At 42.2% G+C, this 20055-nt stretch overlaps 1 protein-coding gene across 1 annotated transcript in view; it reads right to left on the bottom strand.

The window, feature by feature from the left end:
- LOC124597022 (dynein regulatory complex subunit 3-like) overlaps positions 1-20055 on the bottom strand; it is a 176479-nt gene that overhangs the window by 8297 nt on the left and 148127 nt on the right. Inside the window, 1 exon segment of the mRNA XM_047135911.1 lies at positions 5819-6019. Coding sequence (XP_046991867.1) covers positions 5819-6019 — 201 coding nt within the window.

The following is a 20055-nucleotide window of genomic DNA, read 5'->3' as shown; positions in this document are numbered from 1 at the left end:
ACAGCCAATGGACCAGGGCAGCCTTGAAATGCTAAAGAAGAAGTATTGCTCCTGTCTTCACGTTTTGTTGATATCAGAGGTTGATAACAGTGGAGACTGTGTAACCATTCTGAAAAGAACGGACTTGCTAGAAGTCATAAGGAGATTGGCCAAAGTGTGGGAGGAGCCAAACATCTCACTTGTAAGGTCTTTGTGGTGTCACTGCCAGACACCACACTTGCTAGGTGGTAGCCTTTAAATCGGCCGCGGTCTGTTAGAATACGTCGGACCCGCGTGTCACCACTATCAGTGATTGCAGACCAAGCGCTGCCACACGGCAGGTCTAGTCTAGAGCTAGAGAGACTCCCTAGCACTCGCCCCAGTTGTACAGCCGACTTTGCTAGCGATGGCTCACTGTCTACATATACTCTCATTTGCAGAGACGACAGTTTAGCATAGCCTTCATATACGTCATTTGCTATGACCTAGCAGGGTGCCATATTCAGTTACTATGAATGTATTCTAAACAGATAATATTGTGAATCATGTACCGTCAAGATAGACGTTCATCATTAATGGATTAAAGTTAAGTATAAAACTAATTACGCCCACTTTCTGAATTCTAATTCCTTGTCATGTTCCAGACCTCACGTCAGTATAGTTCTCCCCTCCTCATGCCAGCCTGCGTGAGCTAAAACGCGTGCATTTTGGCCCCCACTAGTAACACGGTGTTGGCTCTTCTGCCAACACAACAGTCTTGAAAAATTCTTTTAGACCATAGGCAAATGATGAAGTTGGTGAACTAAGTAACAATGATATTGAGGAAATGGTGATGCAAGGGGCTGTAACATAAGAGGAACAGGCAAAAACTCAGACGACAGGAGAAATCTCGTTTCACATTCGGGATGGTTCAGGATGATTGAGGCAGTTGCTGTAGTTCTTTAGTGAGTGGGAGCAAGCAATGTCAGTTGATAACATCTGTCTGCATATGTGGAGGGATACGGCAGTGCGGAAGAGGGCTAAGAGAGGGCAACAGTTGTTTGTCAAAGACTTGTACATAACAACCACTATAACTAGCACATATTACACAATAGGTGAATATGGATTGGGGCTAAGAAATGAAAGAGGAAGCCACCTGGTGGAATTTTGCACAGAGCATAACTTAATCATAGCTAACACTTGGTTCAAAAATCATAAAAGGAGGTTGTACACATGGAAGAAGCCTGGAGATACTGACAGGTTTCAGATAGATTATATAATGGTAAGACAGAGATTTAGGAACCAGGTTTTAAATTGTAGGACATTTCCAGGGGCAGATGTGGACTCTGACCACAATCTATTGGTTATGAACTGTAGATTAAAACTGAAGAAACTGCGAAAAGGTGGGAATTTAAGGAGATGGGACCTGGATAAACTGACTAAACCAGAGGTAGTACAGAGTTTCAGGGAGAGAATAAGGCAACAATTGACAGGAATGGGGGAAAGAAATACAGTAGAAGAAGAATGGGTAGCTTCTGAGCTAAGTAACATATTAAGCTATCTGTGTAACCAGTCGTTTATCAGTGGAATATTTCCTGAATGGCTGAAATATGCTGAAGTTAAGCCACTGTTTAAGAAGGGAGATAAAGAAATAGCATCAAATTTCCGTCCAATTTCACTGTTACCAGCATTCTCAAAAATTTTCGAAAAAGTAATGTACTGTCGTCTTTATAACCATCTTATCTCAAATAACATACTGTCAAAGTCACAGTTTGGATTTCTAAAAGGTTCTGATATTGAGAAGGCTATCTTCACTTACAGTGAAAATGTGCTTAATTCATTAGACAAAAAATTGTAGGCAACTGGTATATTTTGTGATCTATCAAAGGCATTTGACTGTGTAAATCACAATATCCTTTTAAGTAAACTAGAATATTATAGTGTAACAGGAAATGCTGCAAAATGGTTCAAATCTTATATCTCTGGCAGGAAACAAAGGGTGTTATTAGGAAAGAGCTTGATACATGTCTATCAGGCATCATCCAACTGGGAACTAGTTACATGTGGGGTCCCACAAGGTTCCATTTTGGGGCCCTTACTTTTTCTTGTGTATATCAATGACCTTTCATCAGTAACATTACCAGATGCCAAGTTTGTTTTGTTTGCCGATGATACAAACATTGCAATAAATAGCAAATCAAGTGTAGTCTTAGAAAGATCAGCCAATAAAATATTTGTGGACATTAATCACTGGTTCCTAGCCAATTCTTTGTCACTAAACTTTGAAAAAACACACTACATGCAGTTCAGAACTTGTAAGGGGTGTCCCAAGAGTATATGTCTAACATATGATGACAAGAAGATAGAAGAAGTGGACAGTGTTAAATTCTTGGGATTACAGCTTGATAATAAATTCAATTGGGAGGAGCACACCACAGAACTGCTGAAGCGTCTTAACAAATCTCTGTTTGCAATGCGAATTTTGTCAGACGTAGGGGATATAAAAATGAAAAAGCTGGCATACTATGCTTACTTTCATTCCATAATGTCATATGGGATTATTTTTTGGGGTAATTCATCAAGCCAAGCTAAAGTTTTCCGGGCACAAAAACGTGCAGTAAGAATTATATGTGGTGTGAACTCAAGAACATCCTGCAGAAGCCTGTTTAGGGAACTAGGGATACTAACTACAGCTTCCCAGTATATTTATTCCTTAATGAAATTTGTCATTAAAAATATATCACTTTTTCAAACCAACAGCTCAATTCATGGAATCAATACTAGAAATAAGAATAATCTTCACAAGAATTTAAAGTCACTTAGTCTTGTACAAAGAGGTGTGCATTATTCAGGAACACACATTTTCAATAACTTGCCAGCAGCCATAAAAAGCTTAACAACCAATGAAATTCAGTTTAAGAGAAGCCTAAAGGATTTATTGGTGGCCAACTCCTTCTACTCCATTGATGAATTTCTTAGTAAAACCAACTGATTTGTATATAAGTACAACATAACTTCTGCACAATTTCAGTGCAGTAATGTGTTCACTGAAAATTTGTGTGTGTGTGTGTGTGTGTGTAAGTATAATCTAACTTCTGCACCATTTCAGTGCAGTAATGTGTTCATTGTAAATAAGTATTACAGTAGTTGTATTACATGTTTATTACCTTATAAATAAATAAAAAACGTTTTTTATTTTAAATTCAGTGCATTAGTATTTGTAAAATGACTCTTAGTGTTCATTAAAAATGACGATCATTCCACTTGGGACCTGTGGAATGGTACATTAGTTTATTTGTTTTAGTTGTAAATATTTGTCATGTATTGTTGTTTTTCTGACATGTTCCACATCCAGGAGGACCTCCTCACTACGGATCAATTGGAATGAAAGTAAATCTAATCTAATCTAATCTAATGAAGTAGTGAAGGCAGCAGAGGATCAAGTAGGTAAAAAGACGAGGGCTAGTAGAAATCCTTGGGTAACAGAAGAAATGTTGAATGTAACTGATGAAAGGAGAAAATATAAAAATGCAGTAAATGAAGCAGGCAAAAAGGAATACAAACGTCTCAAAAACGAGTTGACAGGAAGTGCAAAATGGCTAAGCAGGGATGGCTAGAGGGCAAATGTAAGGATGTAGAGGCTTATCTCACTAGGGGTAGGACAGATACTGCCTACAGGAAAATTAAAGAGACCTTTGGAGAAAAGAGAACCACTTGTATGAATATCAAGAGCTCAGATGGAAACCCAGTTCTAAGCAAAGAAGGGAAAGCAGAAAGGTGGAAGGTGTATATAGAGGGTCTATACAAGGGAGATGTACTTGAGGACAATATTATGGAAATGGAAGAGGATGTAGATGAAGATGAAATGGGAGATACGATACTGCGTGAAGTGTTTGACAGAGCACTGAAAGACCTGGGTCGAAACAAGGCCCCTGGAGTAGACAACATTCCATTAGAACTACTGATGGCCTTGGGAGAGCCAGTCCTGACAAAACTCTACCATCTGGTGAGCAAGATGTGTGAGACAGGCGAAATACCCTCAGACTTCAAGAAGAATATAATAATTCCAATCCCAAAGAAAGCAGGTGTTGACAGATGTGAAAATTACCGAACAATCAGTTTAATAAGTCACGGATGCAAAATACTAACGCGAATTCTTTACAGACGAATGGAAAAACTGGTAGAAGCCAACCTCGGGGAAGATCAGTTTGGATTCCGTAGAAATATTGGAACATGTGAGGCAATACTGACCTTACGACTTATCTTAGAAGCTAGATTAAGGAAAGGCAAACCTACGTTTCTAGCATTTGTAGACGTAGAGAAAGCTTTTGACAATGTTGACTGGAATACTCTCTTTCAAATTCTGAAGGTGGCAGGGGTAAAATGCAGGGAGCGAAAGGCTATTTACAATTTGTACAGAAACCAGATGGCAGTTATAAGAGTCGGGGGGGCATGAAAGGGAAGCAGTGGTTGGGAAGGGAGTGAGACAGGGTTGTAGCCTCTCCCCAATGTTATTCAATCTGTATATTGAGCAAGCAGTAAAGGAAACAAAAGAAAAATTTGGAGTAGGTATTAAAATCCATGGAGAAGAAATAAAAACTTTGAGGTTCGCCGATGACATCGTAATTGTGTCAGAGACAGCAAAGGACTTGGAAGAGCAGTTGAAAGGAATGGACATTGTCTTGAAAGGAAGATATAAGATGAACATCAACAAAGCAAAACAAGGATAATGGAATGTAGTCGTATTAAGTCAGGTGATGCTGCAGGAATTAGATTAGGAAATGAGACGCTTAAAGTAGTAAATGAGTTTTGCTATTTGTGGAGCAAAATAACTGATGATGGTCAAAGTAGAGAGGATATAAAATGTAGACTGGCAATGGAAAGGAAAGCGTTTCTGAAGAAGAGAAATTTGTTAACATCGAGTGTAGATGTAAGTGTCAGGAAGTCGTTTCTGAAAGTATTTGTATGGATCATAGCCATGTATGGAAGTGAAACATGGACGATAACTAGTCTGGACAAGAAGAGAATAGAAGCTTTCGAAATGTGGTGCTACAGAAGAATGCTGAAGATTAGATGGGTAGATCATGTAACTAATGAGGAGGTATTGAATAGGATTGGGGAGAAGAGAAGTTTGTGGCACAACTTGACTAGAAGAAGGGACTGGTTGGTAGGACATTTTCTGAGGCATCAGGGGATCACCAATGTAGTATTGGAGGGAAGCGTAGAGGGTAAAAATCGTAGAGGGAGACCGAGGGATGTAGGTTGCAGTAGGCACTGGGAGATGAAGAAGCTTGCAAAGGATAGAGTAGCATGGATAGCTGCATCAAACCAGTCTCAGGACTGAAGACCACAACAACAACAACATTACACAATAAGTCAGGAAACGTTAATAAAACAGGGTTTTGATATAAAAAAAAAGTATTTTGAATAGTATGGCTGGGATCACAAGAAATAATTTTAGAACTCGCTTTCTTGTTATATGGGTTGACCTTCTGCCACATTAGGCCAGATAAGTTCCAATCTTCATTACTCACTATGACTACTATATAGTATAGCTGGACTTGAAACAACAAGCAACTAAAACCTGTGCTTCATGCATCTGAAGAAGACAACTAGAACAACTGTCGAAATACCCTGTGAAGTGACAATATTAATTCGACTGCAGAATATGAAATATCTGAAAATTATCATTTTCACTGAGAAAGCTTGAAACATCACTTCACATTTTTTTTTTTTTTTTTTTTTTTTAAAAAGCAGCACAATGGAATATGCTACTAAGTGCAAATAAAAATAATTTGGGTTTATCAACCTATTAAATGGTGTGTCTATACTGTTTTAGCTTTTTATCTATATGACTTACCTGTTGTAGTTCACGGGGTATACGAAGCTTTGGGTCATCCGCCTTTGTGATAACATTGCTGAGGTAGCGATTTGCACAGTCTGACAACTGTTCATTGAATATTTGCTGTGAATTACGACATTCAACAAATATAGCTTGAGCATCCTTAATAAATGTGGAGACAAGTTCAATTAAGTTTCTCTCAAAAGCGGCATTTGTTTTCTGTGAGCAAAAATAATTTCAGTATTATAAGAAATTTATTCATGTGATAAAACCGATATTGGTACAAAGGTATCATAGGTAAAAGACATTGTGAAAACTATTATACTGTCTCTAATCTAAAGAAATTCTACTTGTCCAAACTTGAAATTTGTGGCTAGGGCTTGCTTTTGACTTTTTATCTTTATTGATTTTTTAGATAGTTCAACTAAGTAATCGAAAAAAAATGAATGAAATAAATACATGGCTTTAATAATCTGTATAAAAGTGAAGAATATTTTAGGATTAAAGGGGACCACTCAACAAACAGAAGAAGCTTTGTCTTGTCGATAGGCACACGTAAAAGGAAGAAAAATTTCTGGCTTTTGGATTTATTCTTTGATGAGCTACAGTAAATTACACACACAGATTAAGGGAGAGGGTAAGGAGTCATTCCAATTCTGGGAGCGGAAAGACTTACCTCAGGGGGAAGAAAGGACGGGTATGCACTCGCACACACACACATATCCATCCACACATATACATTTGTGTGTCTTTCGACCTGCCAGCCCTTTCGTTTGGTAAGTCACATTATATATATATATATATATATATATATATATATATATATATATATATATATATATATATATATATATATATATATATATATATATATAAAAAAAAAACAAAGATGATGTGACTTACCATACGAAAGTGCTGGCAGGTCAATAGAAACACAAACAGACACATACATACACACAAAATTCAAGCTTTCGCAGCAAACTGTTGCCTCATCAGGAAAGAGAGAAGGAGAGGGAAAGACGAAAGGAAGTGGGTTTTAAGGGAGAGGGTAAGGAGTCATTCCAATTCTGGGAGCGGAAAGACTTACCTTAGGGGGAAAAAAGGACGGGTATGCACTCGCACACACACACATATCCATCCACACATATACATTTGTGTGTCTTTCGACCTGCCAGCCCTTTCGTTTGGTAAGTCACATCATCTTTGTTTTAGATATATTTTTCCCACGTGGAATGTTTCCCTCTATTTATATATAAATGATATGGTTATAATAGAGGGAAACATTCCATGTAGGAAAAATATATCTAAAAACAAAGATGATGTGACTTACCAAATGAAAGTGCTGGCAGGTCAACAGACACACAAACAAACACAAACATACACACAAAATTCAAGCTTTAGCAACAAACTGTTGCCTCATCAGGAAAGAGGGAAGGAGAGGGAAAGACGAAAGGATGTGGGTTTTAAGGGAGAGGGTAAGGAGTCATTCCAACCCCGGGAGCGGAAAGACTTACCTTAGGGGGAAAAAAGGACGGGTATACACTCGCACACACACATATCCAACCACACATATACAGACACAAGTATATGACAGATCACATTAAGTTCTTGAGGAATCCATTTGTATTCCTGGTGACAAGATCTCACAGTGACTCGGAATTGGTATCTGGCAAATCTAACATGACAGCCTATTGTGAAGGAAATAAAGTTTATTAAATCACAAACACAAGAACCTGGACGCACAGGCGGCGGCTAAGATCAGATCACATTCATGTTGACAGCTGAAACCAGCTATGCAGGAGCATGTGGAAGGCCAGTTTCACACTATGCTCCACAGATGGTGTTTGTCTCTGGACTTCCACCAGCTGCTAAGATGACCGCATGCCTGGGAAAACCCAACCGTTGAGCAGCATGGTGGTTGCTCATTACTTATGGCCACTTTTTGATTCCAATTCAAAATAAAAGTTTAACCCAAAATTAATAAATATTGAACCAAATTTGTCACTGAAGAACCACTAAGCTCATTTGAGCTGGAAAAATACACATGACTATGCGCACGGAGACGCACCTTCGATATCCACATTACTTTATAATTTATTAAAAATTAAATGTTATAAATAATTCCTGAACTGTAAAGGTGAATATCTCAGCTATGCATTATCCGATTGCAACAAACAAGTTGTCTACAGATACATCTCATAGAATTGTATTGGCTTTGATAGTAGATTTACTGAAATTATTTACATATTTAAATGAGAGGCTGAAAAGTGGGTTTTGTGCAACTAAAAACATATTTTCTTACTAAATAAATAGAGAAACATTAAAAATAGACGCATGCTGTAAACTTAGGTATATAGAAAATTATTTAATGTATAATTTAAATTGTTTGTTAATATTTAAACTTATAAATCTGAAAATGGAGGAAAACCATAAAATTATTGTTAGAAATGTAGCTATATCAGATAAAACAAAACTGATAAAAGCTTAATATTTCATGGAAAATTTCTTGTGATTTAATGTATTGCATATGTATAAGAGGTTAAAGTTAAGAATCTCAGCAGTTTTCATGTTCAGTAGTTTAACTGACTTGAATGGTGCTTCACCAAGGTTTCCAGGGCGAACAGCGGCACTTTGGTGGGGGGTCTATGTTTGGATGCTGTTGGAGGTGGTCAGACTTTTTTAGTCTGTGTTTTGAGAAAGTTTTATCTGATCAGCTGTGAAACAGCCAACTGTTCATGTGTGTGAATTATTCAGAGTTCCTGCTTTCAGACATAAAAATTTTTCGGCATCTGATGGATTTGTTATTGTGTGGGCAAATCTTTTTGTATAGTAGCATTAGTGGGCTCTGAGCTCATATAGAAATTGTGAATGGTTTAGAGCTCTGATTTTTGGCGAGTTAATGAGAAAGATTGTATTTTATTTCATCATCCATGTCATTTGCATATTTCCATACAACCCATATGGTTGCACAAAGCATACAGGAAACAACATTGGCCCCCAGAGATGTCGATAGGGTAATGCCTTCTCTAGGACTGTTGTACACATGTTCCAGAATGCAAATATTTGTGTGGATTTGTTATGATCAGTTGTTTTTTTAAAACATTCTGAGCTTCAGAATTGACAGTCTTTTGTATAAATGGGTTCCACAGCCACTGAATTTCTCAAAGACAGTCGTTTTCCTGCACAGACTGTTTTATTTTGAATTAATCACTTTCTTCCATGATTTACCAATTAGATAATTTTGCTCTCTTGGACATTTCCAAGCTACCTCTGTTACTTGCAAATCAGCAAAAAATTGTAATCTCCGGATTTTTCCCAGATTTCCCAGTTAAAAATACAGTTTTTCCTGGGTGACAGTATATTTTCCCTTAGCAATCCTTTGAATGATTATGGTTTTATACACAGGCGTACAATTTCCTGGCACTTTAGAAAATGAAACTCACGGAAAAAGACACTTTTTGGAAATATCTTTGATATGCAGCAACATGTACGCTGCATATTTTCGTATTACGAAAGCATACATTGGAATTCCACCAAACACTGCATGTTACTTTCTGAATCATTGAAATTGAGATTTCAATTGCTTTTGTAAGCCGTTCGTAGCTCATGTCACGTGATCTCGCCAACTGATGACAGCGGATATTCAGAGCATAGGACATGTGATGTAGTCAGCCAACAGCAACATCGCTGTTAAGTAGCACAAACACACAAAGAGGGAAAGTTAATAGTTTAAATTAATATGCATAGTGTTGCTACAAGAAAAGAAAAGCTTTCACATATAATATTGGTGTCAAGCTGCAAGAGAAGCTAAGCTTTCACATATACTGTTGATCTTTTTTGCACGTGTTACACTTTAAGATATATCACACCAATGAGCCAGTAAAATTTTTAATAATGACATAAATGTCTGATCTTCAGGGTTTGAAATTCTTCTAAATGGCTCATCATCAAAGAGTTGATTTTTAAATGAGAGTCAAACACTCTGTGATTTAATAAACTCATGATACATTCTTGCACATAGCTCAACTTAGGTAAAAGGATATTTACTTTGAAAGTAATGTTTTTCAAACCACTATTCGCAATATTTTCCTGCGACCTGTTAGAAATAGGTTCGTTTCAGCAGTTGCCAGAGAGTGCAGATAACAGGCGACACCGTGCTTGGGTAGCTATCATGATGTAAAAAGCTCATATGTACGAACATTGAAAGATCATAAATGATGTCATAAAAGAAAGAAGATATCAGAGGATACTGAAAGAGCATCGGAATTTCGTGAACCATGCTAAAATGTGCACATTTAAAGTGCATACTTAAAGGGCACATTCGTATGTCCGGATTCCAAATGAAGTAGACCCCGACGTGATATTAAGCTTTCGGGATGTAAATTTTCTTGGAGCACCAGTACTGTATTATATCATGTTTGGTTCTTTATTATGGTATAATGCCATACATGCTAGAAAATGAAAACGTGAACTTGAAATGCAGCAAACCATTGAAACTAGCCAGTACTGTAGAATTAAACATTTCATTTCAAATACATTGACTGCCTCTGTGGAAAAGGTTAACAAAAGTCAAAAATAACTTCATTATTCCGCAAGGTAATTAATGCTTGACTGTCAGAAAGGTGGAAATAAAATAAAATCTGAAACTAATGATATACTTCAGCCTTCCGTAATTATGTGAATGTGTTTTAATTCACTTGATAGCTCCCGGCCACAGATATCCTTTTTTTTTTTTTTTTTTTTTAAATTTGATGTGAGAGTAAATGAAGGGGAAACAGCAAAATCACTAAATGTAAACATAGGTCCTGTGGAGACTACCTACTATAGCTCAGACTGCTCTGCGCATCAGCCCCGGATCTACGACATTTGCGAACTGGGTCAATACTAAAAAAAATCGAATTTTCAAAATATGTTCATCTTGTAGTGCACATCTTTCTGTAAAGTCTGAAACATAAAACACATGTATTCGAGGAAATGTAAGCCATATTATTTAGTCTTAAGTATGCCAAAGTGCAGTGACATGCCTCTTCATAAAGCATTTTCCTATCACACGTCCAAACTATATTCAGGAGAGTGGAAATTGAAATGTCCTGTCATGCCTCTCCTGCTCCCAGTCGGCCGGTTTGACAGCCTGCCCCTCTTTAAAAAAATCTCGCAATTAATAGCGGATGGGATTATTTGTAATCGAGAGAACAAGGACTCTTCAGAAAATGTGAACTCTTTATTGCCTATTAGTTAATACCTTGCTGTTTTGTGTGACATGAAATTAAATATGGGATATATAAAACCAATACTGACAAGAGATAAGCAAGAAATTACACATTTCTTCAAACCTTAGCTCCTAGCATTTTTTTCTCTCTAATCTTGCTACAGCTTTACATGGCATGCTTTCCTTTCTGCGAAAGACTCTGTGGGTTTTTATGGCTATAGTGAGGGACCACGCACCGAAAACTCCAACTTATTATGATAAGAAACTTTTATTACAGTTCTTATATTTACAGAAACACAAGAAAAACAATGCACAGTTTCACGACACGTGTATCACTAGTCAAGTCGCAGATGGGACTACCAAAGAAGCTCGAGTCTCCAAAGACCGTTTACTCTGCGCTTCGCCGGTGAAGTTACTGGCAGTCGACTGTCGCCACCACAGAGGCCCCCCCCCCCGGAATGCAGAGCACTGGGGGAAGGACGTGGGTGTCTTCCTGTGTAGTGGCATTGTGGGATGCTCGCTGGTTGATAGCAGTGTGTGCTAAGTGTCCATATTGTCTGTGTAGGGTGGACTAGCGCTCGTATAGTCCGCCATCCAGTGGGGTGGGGGGGGGGGGGGGGCGGACTGGTCGACCAGTGCGCGTGAACTGGACGAGCACAGGAGATGTCGTTGCAGTACCGGCGGAGAAGGGGATGCGAATCTTGAGCATCCCGTCGGTGCTGAACGTTGCAGTTATGGCAGCCGTATCCACCCCATTTGGGATAAGGGACTGTGCGCAGGATGGTGATGTGTGACGTGGGTGTGGACCCACGTGAAGTGTCCCCTATGCGGAGGACGAAGATGGATCCCTCGTGGAGCTGCAAGGAAAGCTCATCGCGTTGGCACGCAGAGGTGTTGATTGCGATGCATATTTCGTCGATAGTGGATGTAGGGTGCACTAGGTGGGGTGGGGGCGAAAAGTAACGTAGTTCAGGAGAAATATTGGAACACTCTGTGGAGGTATTGGGTACCAACACTTGGGATGGTGTAATGTCACACGTAACATGAGGTTGAGCCTGAGGTTGTGGATTGTCACCCGCAGTGCCTGTTTGGAACGAGGGTAGAATATCATCGTACGCAACCGCTGAGTTGCCCTCAGGTGTAGGCTCGGTGCACATACGATCATGGTGGGGTGCAGGAGGGTGGGTGGTCTGTGTGGGATCGGGGTTGTCTCCATCTGATGGAAGAACACTCGACTCGGGGGTGTGTGTTACAGATTCTTCGATCGTCCAGGCTGGTTTCACGCGTTGGAGGGAAACTGTCTGCCGGCAACCACTGATGAGAATGTCCATAGTATTGTCTGTGCGAGCCATTACTCGATGTGGGCCAGAGTAGGGTGGCTGTAAAGCCGGTTTGACTGTGTCATCCCGTAACATGATGAACTCACAAGAGTCCAGCGCCGCATGGCTGAACACGCGAGGGCGGGTATGTGGCCATGGAGGGGGCGTGCGGATCGCGGCTATGTGTGTCCGGACCCGTTCAACTAGCATGGGGAGGTCGGACAGGTCGGCGATTGCTTCGTCGTTGACGAACTCTGCGGGGAGGACTAGGGTCTCGCCATACAGGAGCTCTGCGAGTGAAGCCTGGAGGTCTGTCTTGTAAGCCGTGCGTATTCCTAGCATAACCCAGGGAAGGGCATCGCACCACTCACCACCGTGGCACATGAGTGCCATTTTCAGTGTTCTGTGCCACTGCTTGACCAGTCCATTGCTCTGGGGGTGGTAAGCCGTAGTGCGGAATCTGTCCACCCCACAGAGGACGCAGAGTTTGTTAAACAGTAGGGATTCAAACTGTCTTCCCTGGTTGGTGGTGTTGGATGTAGGACAGCCAAATCGAGCTATCCAGGAGGATACAAATGTGCGTGCTACGGAATCTGCTGTGATGTCCTGCAGGGGGATTGCCTCCACCCAACGTGTAACGCGATCAATGCTGGACAGGATATACCTGAAACCATCCGACACGGGTAATGGTCCTACGAGATCCACATGTACATGACGGAAGCGGCCTTTCGGGATGTCGAATTTACCTAGACTGGGTTGTGTGTGCCTTTGCTGCACTGGCACTGTAAACAAGCATGAGCCCAAGTACGACAATCCCTCTTCACACACAAAGCGTTCTGTAACCAGGCGCGTAGTAGCCTTAGCACCAGGATGTGCCAGGTTATGTAAAGTAGTGAACACTTGGCGACGCAGCACAGGGGGGACAATAGGCCTAGCGGTGCCCATGGATGTATCACACCACAGTGGCTGGGCTGAGCCCGGTAGGTTGCATGAAACGATCTGAAGGGAAGTATCTGGGTCCTGTCGGAGGTTGTGCAATTCGGTGTCACTGTCCTGTAAGTGGGCCAATTTGTCAAAATTAATGGGGGATGAAATTGCAGTGATACATGATAGGTAGTCAGCCACCACATTTTCTGACCCTCAAATGTAACTGATGTCTGTTGTGTATTGGCAAATTAAGTCCATTTGCCAGAACCTATGTGGGGGAAGGTCAGTAGCGGGGTTACGGATAGCCTCCGCGAGGGGGCGGTGGTCCGTGAAAATTGTTATATTCCTTCCTTCAATGTCTGTGCAGAAATATTTTACAGCTTCATAAACTGCAAGCAATTCTCTGTTGAATGCTGACCATTTACGTTGAGCTGTAGATAATTTTTTGGAAAAAAACCGGAGTGGTTGAGTCGTGTCATTGACATGCTGTTGTAGGACTGCACCGATTGCGAAATCACTTGCATCTGAGGTAATTGAGATGCAGGCATCTGGCAAAGGATGGGCGAGAGTGACACCATGTGCTACTGGGGTAATTCGCGAAACGACACTGGGAGCACTCATGAATGCAGTCACCCGCTCCTGCGGGGGCATATACCATCCGAGGAGACTGTGTACCCCAGAAAAGTGACAGCGGTGCAGCAGAGTTGTGACTTGTCATTATTGATCTCGACTCCATTACGTATCAATAAGTCCTGTATCGTGGCCAGGTGGAGTTCATATTCCCTTTCAGAGGGGGAGAAAATTAGTATGTCATCGGGGTATGCTTAGCAATATGTGCAGTTAAAAAGAAGTGAGTCTATAAAATGCTGCCAAGTTTGGGCCGCGTTTTTGAGCCCATAAGGCATGTAACAAAATTTGTACAGGCCAAAAGGTGTGATTACTGCTGTCTTTGGGATGTCACTCTGTTCCATTGGTATCTGTAAATATGCCTTGCGGCAGTCCAAGACACTGAAGATGCACGCTCCGCTAAGTACTTGCGCAAAGTCTGGTATGTGAGGTATCGGGTAATTGTCTAATACCGTCTGCGCGTTGAGGCGACGATAGTCGCCGCAGAAGCGCACAGTGCCGTCCTTTTTGGGAACTAAATGTATGGGGGAGGACCAGTTACTGTCTGATGGGTGAACAATGCCTGTCCTTAGAAGTTCCTCCACTGCGGCTTTAGCAAGGCGTAGTTTATGTGGTGGCAGTCAGCGCGCTTTATGGTGCACTGGAGGCCCATCTGTCATGACAATTTTGTGTGTCGTGCCATTTGTGATAGCGTTCAGCTTGGCTGGCGAACTCATTTGGGGGCCGTCGTGAACGGGAATCGGTAGCGTACAAGAGTCACTAACCTGATCTGCCAGGGAAGCTGTCTGCTTCGGTGGCGACAAAGTTCCATGAGGTGCATCTCCGGTGTCAGGTGGTGGCGGCGTTGGCAGGTGTTGTAGGAGGCGTCGTGCCTCGGTGAGGGCTTGCGTAGCCGATGATCTGGCACGGTTCCGTTTGGTGTTGTGAGCACGGAGATCGTCGACTGCAGGGCGTTCGGGCTGGAGACGGGCGGTGGAAATTGTGAGGCTGTCTGCCAATGAAGAGCACTTGATGGGAGCTGTGTCCAGATTCGTCGGGCAGCTGAGGGGGAGGGGGGGCCGAAGAGGCGACTGAACATGCAATGTGCGTGGACGAGGCGTGGTGCAATAATGCAGCTGATTGTAGATCTGGAGACAGTCTGAAGTGGAAAAGGCAGTCGATGCCTAATACTGGGTCTTCGACATCAGCCACGTAGAAGGACCAAGTGAACTGTTTACCAGGTATGAGTTCAGTAGGTAACTTGGCCAAATCCTCAACATGAAGTGTCGACTTATTTGCTGCTCGTAGGGACAGTTTGGTTGGTGTCGTGTCCTCTACAGAAAATGTGGGAGGTATGACACTAACGTCTGCTCTGGTATTGACGAGAAAATACCGGTGCGAACCTACATCCAAAGCGTACAGACGTCCTCATGGGGTGGGAGATCTGACAGAATGCAATGTCTGCAGGCGCCCCTGCCTGTATCCACAGGCCGTGGCGCCTACTGCGGCCCACATGCGGTGTTTGGGAATGCGCAGAGCGGACGCCAGTTGCAAGCGGCATCCCTGAAAGTGGTGTGAAACCAGCATATGCATGAGTCGGCTGTACTCGTCCCGCCAGCTAAGGCGTCAGGTGGGGGGAAGGCGGGGCGGGCAGGCGCTAGCCCGGTTGGGGTGGGGAGCGGCTGTTGCTGACCTGCTGGCAGTTCCCGGTCTCGGCCGCTAGGTGGCTGCTGTTCTGTGTGCTGTCTGCGATACGCAAAGGCCCGGCCTCTACAGCCCAACGGTGGAAGTATACCCACAGGGTTACCAACCTCGGCAATATTAGACACTGTGCTGCGCGGGGGAAGGTGGCTGTGTCAAATAATGGCGTATGCCTGGTCCGCCAGCCGTAGTTTATCCTCGAGTGACGCTGCGGTATGTGGAAGCAAATGTAACTGTAGTTCTTGCGGCAGCTTCACCAAGCACAATGTCTAGAACGCTAAGTTCGGCAGGATCTCGGTAGCGATCTGTGCACGCAAGTGTCGCCACAGCTGTGAGGGTGTTCTGTCGCCTAAAGTCTCATCATAAATTATGTTGTGAATAGTATCGGCCGGCGGACGAGAGAGGCGTTCGATAAGTAATGCACGAGCCGAGGCATATTTGTTGCTCTTAGGTGAGTTCAGCAATAAGTCACTGATGAGATCAGGGTGGTCGTGCAGGTGGTTCACTAAACACAGGAAACGGGTGCTGTCGTCTGCAATACCATGTATATCCAACATGTTGTCCACCAAGGTAAACCACATCACTGGGTTGTCCGGTTGTAATGGCGGCAGCTTTGAAAAACGGCCCGGGGCCAGTGTTGGCGGGGCTGTAGGAGAGGCATGAAACGCACGGGGATTCTGCACGGTGCTCACTGGTGCGAAATGTGCCTCAGTGGCAGGCAATGTGTTGTGTTGAATGTCCGTTAGCTGTGTAGGCAAGACGTGGTATCCAGTCCTTGTAGGCACGGAATCTGTACGGCCACACGACAAGCATGGCGCGGCGTGGCAGGCGCGGGCAGGTCAACTGCCGGTGCAGCCGAAATCTCGAGCAGAGGCGTGAGATCGCGATTGAGGGCTGAGTGATGGGGAGGAACCACGGCAGGTGCGTCACCCGAGGTGTGCGCGGGGCGGCAGGACGGATAGGCGTATAAATGGTCTGGCGCGGTTGGCGCGAGTGTCCCTTCGACCGGCACGAAGGGGGGCACGTTAAATGGCTGCCGTGCATGTGGACCCAGAAACTGGCCAACCGCGTGGTCCATGTTGTGCGGTAGAAACTCAGGGTTTCCGGGCTCCTGTGCTCAAGGGGCATTCTGTCAAGTGTAGAATGCTGTAGAAGGTGCCCGCGATGATGTGTACAGTGCCCGGTGTGGTATGCCGGCAGAGGTTAGAGTTGTCCGGCCAGGCGAGGCAAATACGGGAGATACGAACATTCCCGGTGTATTAGTGGCACACGGGGTGAAGCGTTGCGCTTCACAGTCGAATGTCCATTCTGCGGTCGCGGCGTCGTGCACTGCCGTAAAAACTGGAGGCTGCGACATTGTCTATTGGCGCGAAACCAGTGATACACAGCGTGCGACTGCAATGTATTTTCGCGACTCGGGGTCACCAATGTGGGTTTTTATGGCTATAGAGAGGGACCACGCACCGAAAACTCCAACTTATTACGATAAGACACTTTTATTACGGTTCATATATTTACAGAAACACAAGAAATACAATGCACAATTTCACGACACGTGTATCACTAGTCAAGTCGCAGACGGGACTACCAAAGAAGCTCGAGTCTCCAAAGACCGTTTACTCTGCGCTTCGCCGGTGAAGTTACTGGCAGTCGACTGTCACCACAACTCTATTACCTCATCAAAGTTCGTCAAACGTTTTGCTACATGAAAAATCGAAATGTTGTTATCTAATACTGAAAAAGCTGTTAATACAAATAATACCCAAGACTGGTGTGGTTTTTTGATCTAATTACATCTATTTTGTCACTGTCCACTAGATAAAACAAAATAGGCCTTTCTAATATGGCAGCAATTTTGTAACACACCAAATAAATGAGACTGTTTCGGCACAAATGGCCATTTTTATAAAACGGCAGCATATAATCCAATAAGTACCAATATCAAATGCCTATTAGGCCTACTACAAGCAAAAAGCTTTATGTTAGGAAATAGTTTAACATTTCATTCATACGCACCAGCTTCTCAAGCATGAGATTGAAAAGTAGTATTATGGAATTTTTATGTAAATTTGGAATAGTCTTATTTTTCCATAATTTGTGTGATGTCCCTGTTACTTCTCCTCCCTCATTCTAGAAAACAATTGTGTCATCACCAATTCTGCAGCAATTCCTGCCATTGTCAAAATTTGTTTGCCAATTAACTTCACTAACCCTGCCAGAATCACAGGTTTAGTAATTTTAGGTATTTTCCAGTTAGGTGTTATTACGTGTTCGAACAACACGTTTTCCGTGTTACTTCCAGAATAGAACTTACGTGGCTGCTAGCTGGGGACTGTACTACTGGTCCTTACTAGTGTGTGATCTGGCCAAAAATTTTCTGACAAAATTTTGTTTTCTTGGATAGTTCATGGTGTGGGTACCTGGTCCTTACTAGTGTGTGATCTGGCCAAAAATTTTCTGACAAAATTTTGTTTTCTTGGATAGTTCATGGTGTGGGTACCTGGTATCATGTACTAGTTCATGAACCACGGGCAACATATGAGTGGCCAAGTAAGTGGTCCTGACAGTTACTTTGGAATAAGGCTGGGCACCTTGGACATATTCCGAGTCATGGCCACCTTTGTGCTCAGATGGCAAAGACTACCAAAGCCACCGGTTAGTCCCTCAACCGTTAGGGGTAAAACTCAATGGGACCCAGGGCAAGTAAGGCTAGCAACCTGCTTCCCTTATAAATATGATGCTGGCAACAATCAGAGCAAATTGCCTCGGACCTTTGGAGGTGACGGAGTCCCACCTCTAATTGACAAACCAGGGACTTTTAACCTCCCCCTCACTTATCGACCTTAATGACAGTGAAAAATCAAATCACGTGTACCTAATGGAAATTTGGGAAAAGCAATCGTCACCGAAGTTAATCTGTCGGTAAAGAGAGAGAAAAGGGTTACATCTAAATGAAAGGAAAAATGCAAATGAAACTGGTGGAAATTAAGGGGTAAAGAAAGTAAATGTGCGGCCTTTATGTTAACAATTAACTAGCGGTAATTAGATATTTGAGATTTGGGGGAAATTACAGTTGCCAGTCCTATGGACAATTACTATAGTAACTGAAAAAGAAAGGTTATTACACATATAATTAGCACTAGAAGCGTGGCAACTGAAGGTTGACACGTGTAGTGTGAAAACTGAAAGTTTGTCGGAAGTAATAAATTTTGCTACACTCTGACTTAATTTAACAAAAGAATTAATAAAACCGGAAAATTTAAAGTTAATTTAGTGACTGAAATTAATAGTGAGCTTTGTTTTTTAAGCACATCGAAATTCAGTAAAATATGGTTAGTCTTGGGGTACAACAATCATTTCAAAAGCTACTTGAATCTACGCAATTTAGAAATAAGAGATTTCACTTTGAACTTGAATTAAATGATTCTGAACAATTAACAATAGTAAAATTTAGTACGTACCAAGCTGAGCTGCAGTCACAGGTAAGCTAAAATACGGTAACAAAACTCGCACTCTTAATTTGTGCTTGTGTAATCTAAATATTGTAGCCAGCTATGAATACCTTAACTGAACTTTGAAATTAAAGCAGTGAAATGGAATGATATTACTTTAATGCTGACGTTTGAATTTCAATGACACTCGGGATCATTTCGGAAAAGGAAGGGACCCTGCTTGGTAATGCAATTGGGACAATGAACAACAAAGGTTCATGCTATGTTTTCTGTAATTTAGTGAGAAAAATTTAACAGTTTGAAAAGCTGAGATCTGCCATACAGTTCTAAAACTTTACGTGCTACCAGTCTTCCTTGTTGGTTGACTGAAGGTTTGAAGTCGCCGATCACGGAGGTGGCGACAGTCACTCATTGTCGGCCATCGCTGTTGCAGAAGTTGGATGTTGGCGCGCCTTCTTATCGACACAGTCTCCAGCCGAAACGGGCTCTTGATGTGTGCCAGCTAACACCTTCCATCCACGACACCATGTCAGAAACTAACATAGCAAGTCGAGCGCAATTATATGCTGCCAAACCCCGAAAGCGCGGCAACTCGCGGGAGCGTCACACAACACACCTGCTCCACTGCACTACTCCTGCCAGACTCTGCTCTGCCCGCGCTTCACACAGCAAAGTTAACACTACCAAAGATCCTGAACACTTTGGTTCTCCACACGACCTATCGATGTAATCGTTCAATAGCATAGTTTTCCCTAGGCTAGACCCAGCGTAAAAATACAAATAGTATTTACAAAACAAACCAATTATACATCGACATAAATGCATAAATAAATATATATACAAATAGTAGAACAATTATATATATTATATATATATATTATATATAAAGACACAGAAATGTCATATCTTCAGGTAACAAAAATAAGGAAAAAATTTTATAGTACAATAGATGGAAATAGGAGGATATGCATTTCCGGCGTTACAGACTCCTAAGATACGACTCGGCGAACGAATGGTAACGAGATGGGGAGCTATTAGTAT

Source organism: Schistocerca americana, chromosome 1 (genome assembly GCF_021461395.2).
Source record: "Schistocerca americana isolate TAMUIC-IGC-003095 chromosome 1, iqSchAmer2.1, whole genome shotgun sequence".
Lineage (NCBI taxonomy): Eukaryota > Metazoa > Arthropoda > Insecta > Orthoptera > Acrididae > Schistocerca > Schistocerca americana.
The sequence above is the reverse complement of the archived record's forward strand: the minus strand, read 5'-3'. Positions and strand labels throughout refer to the sequence as shown.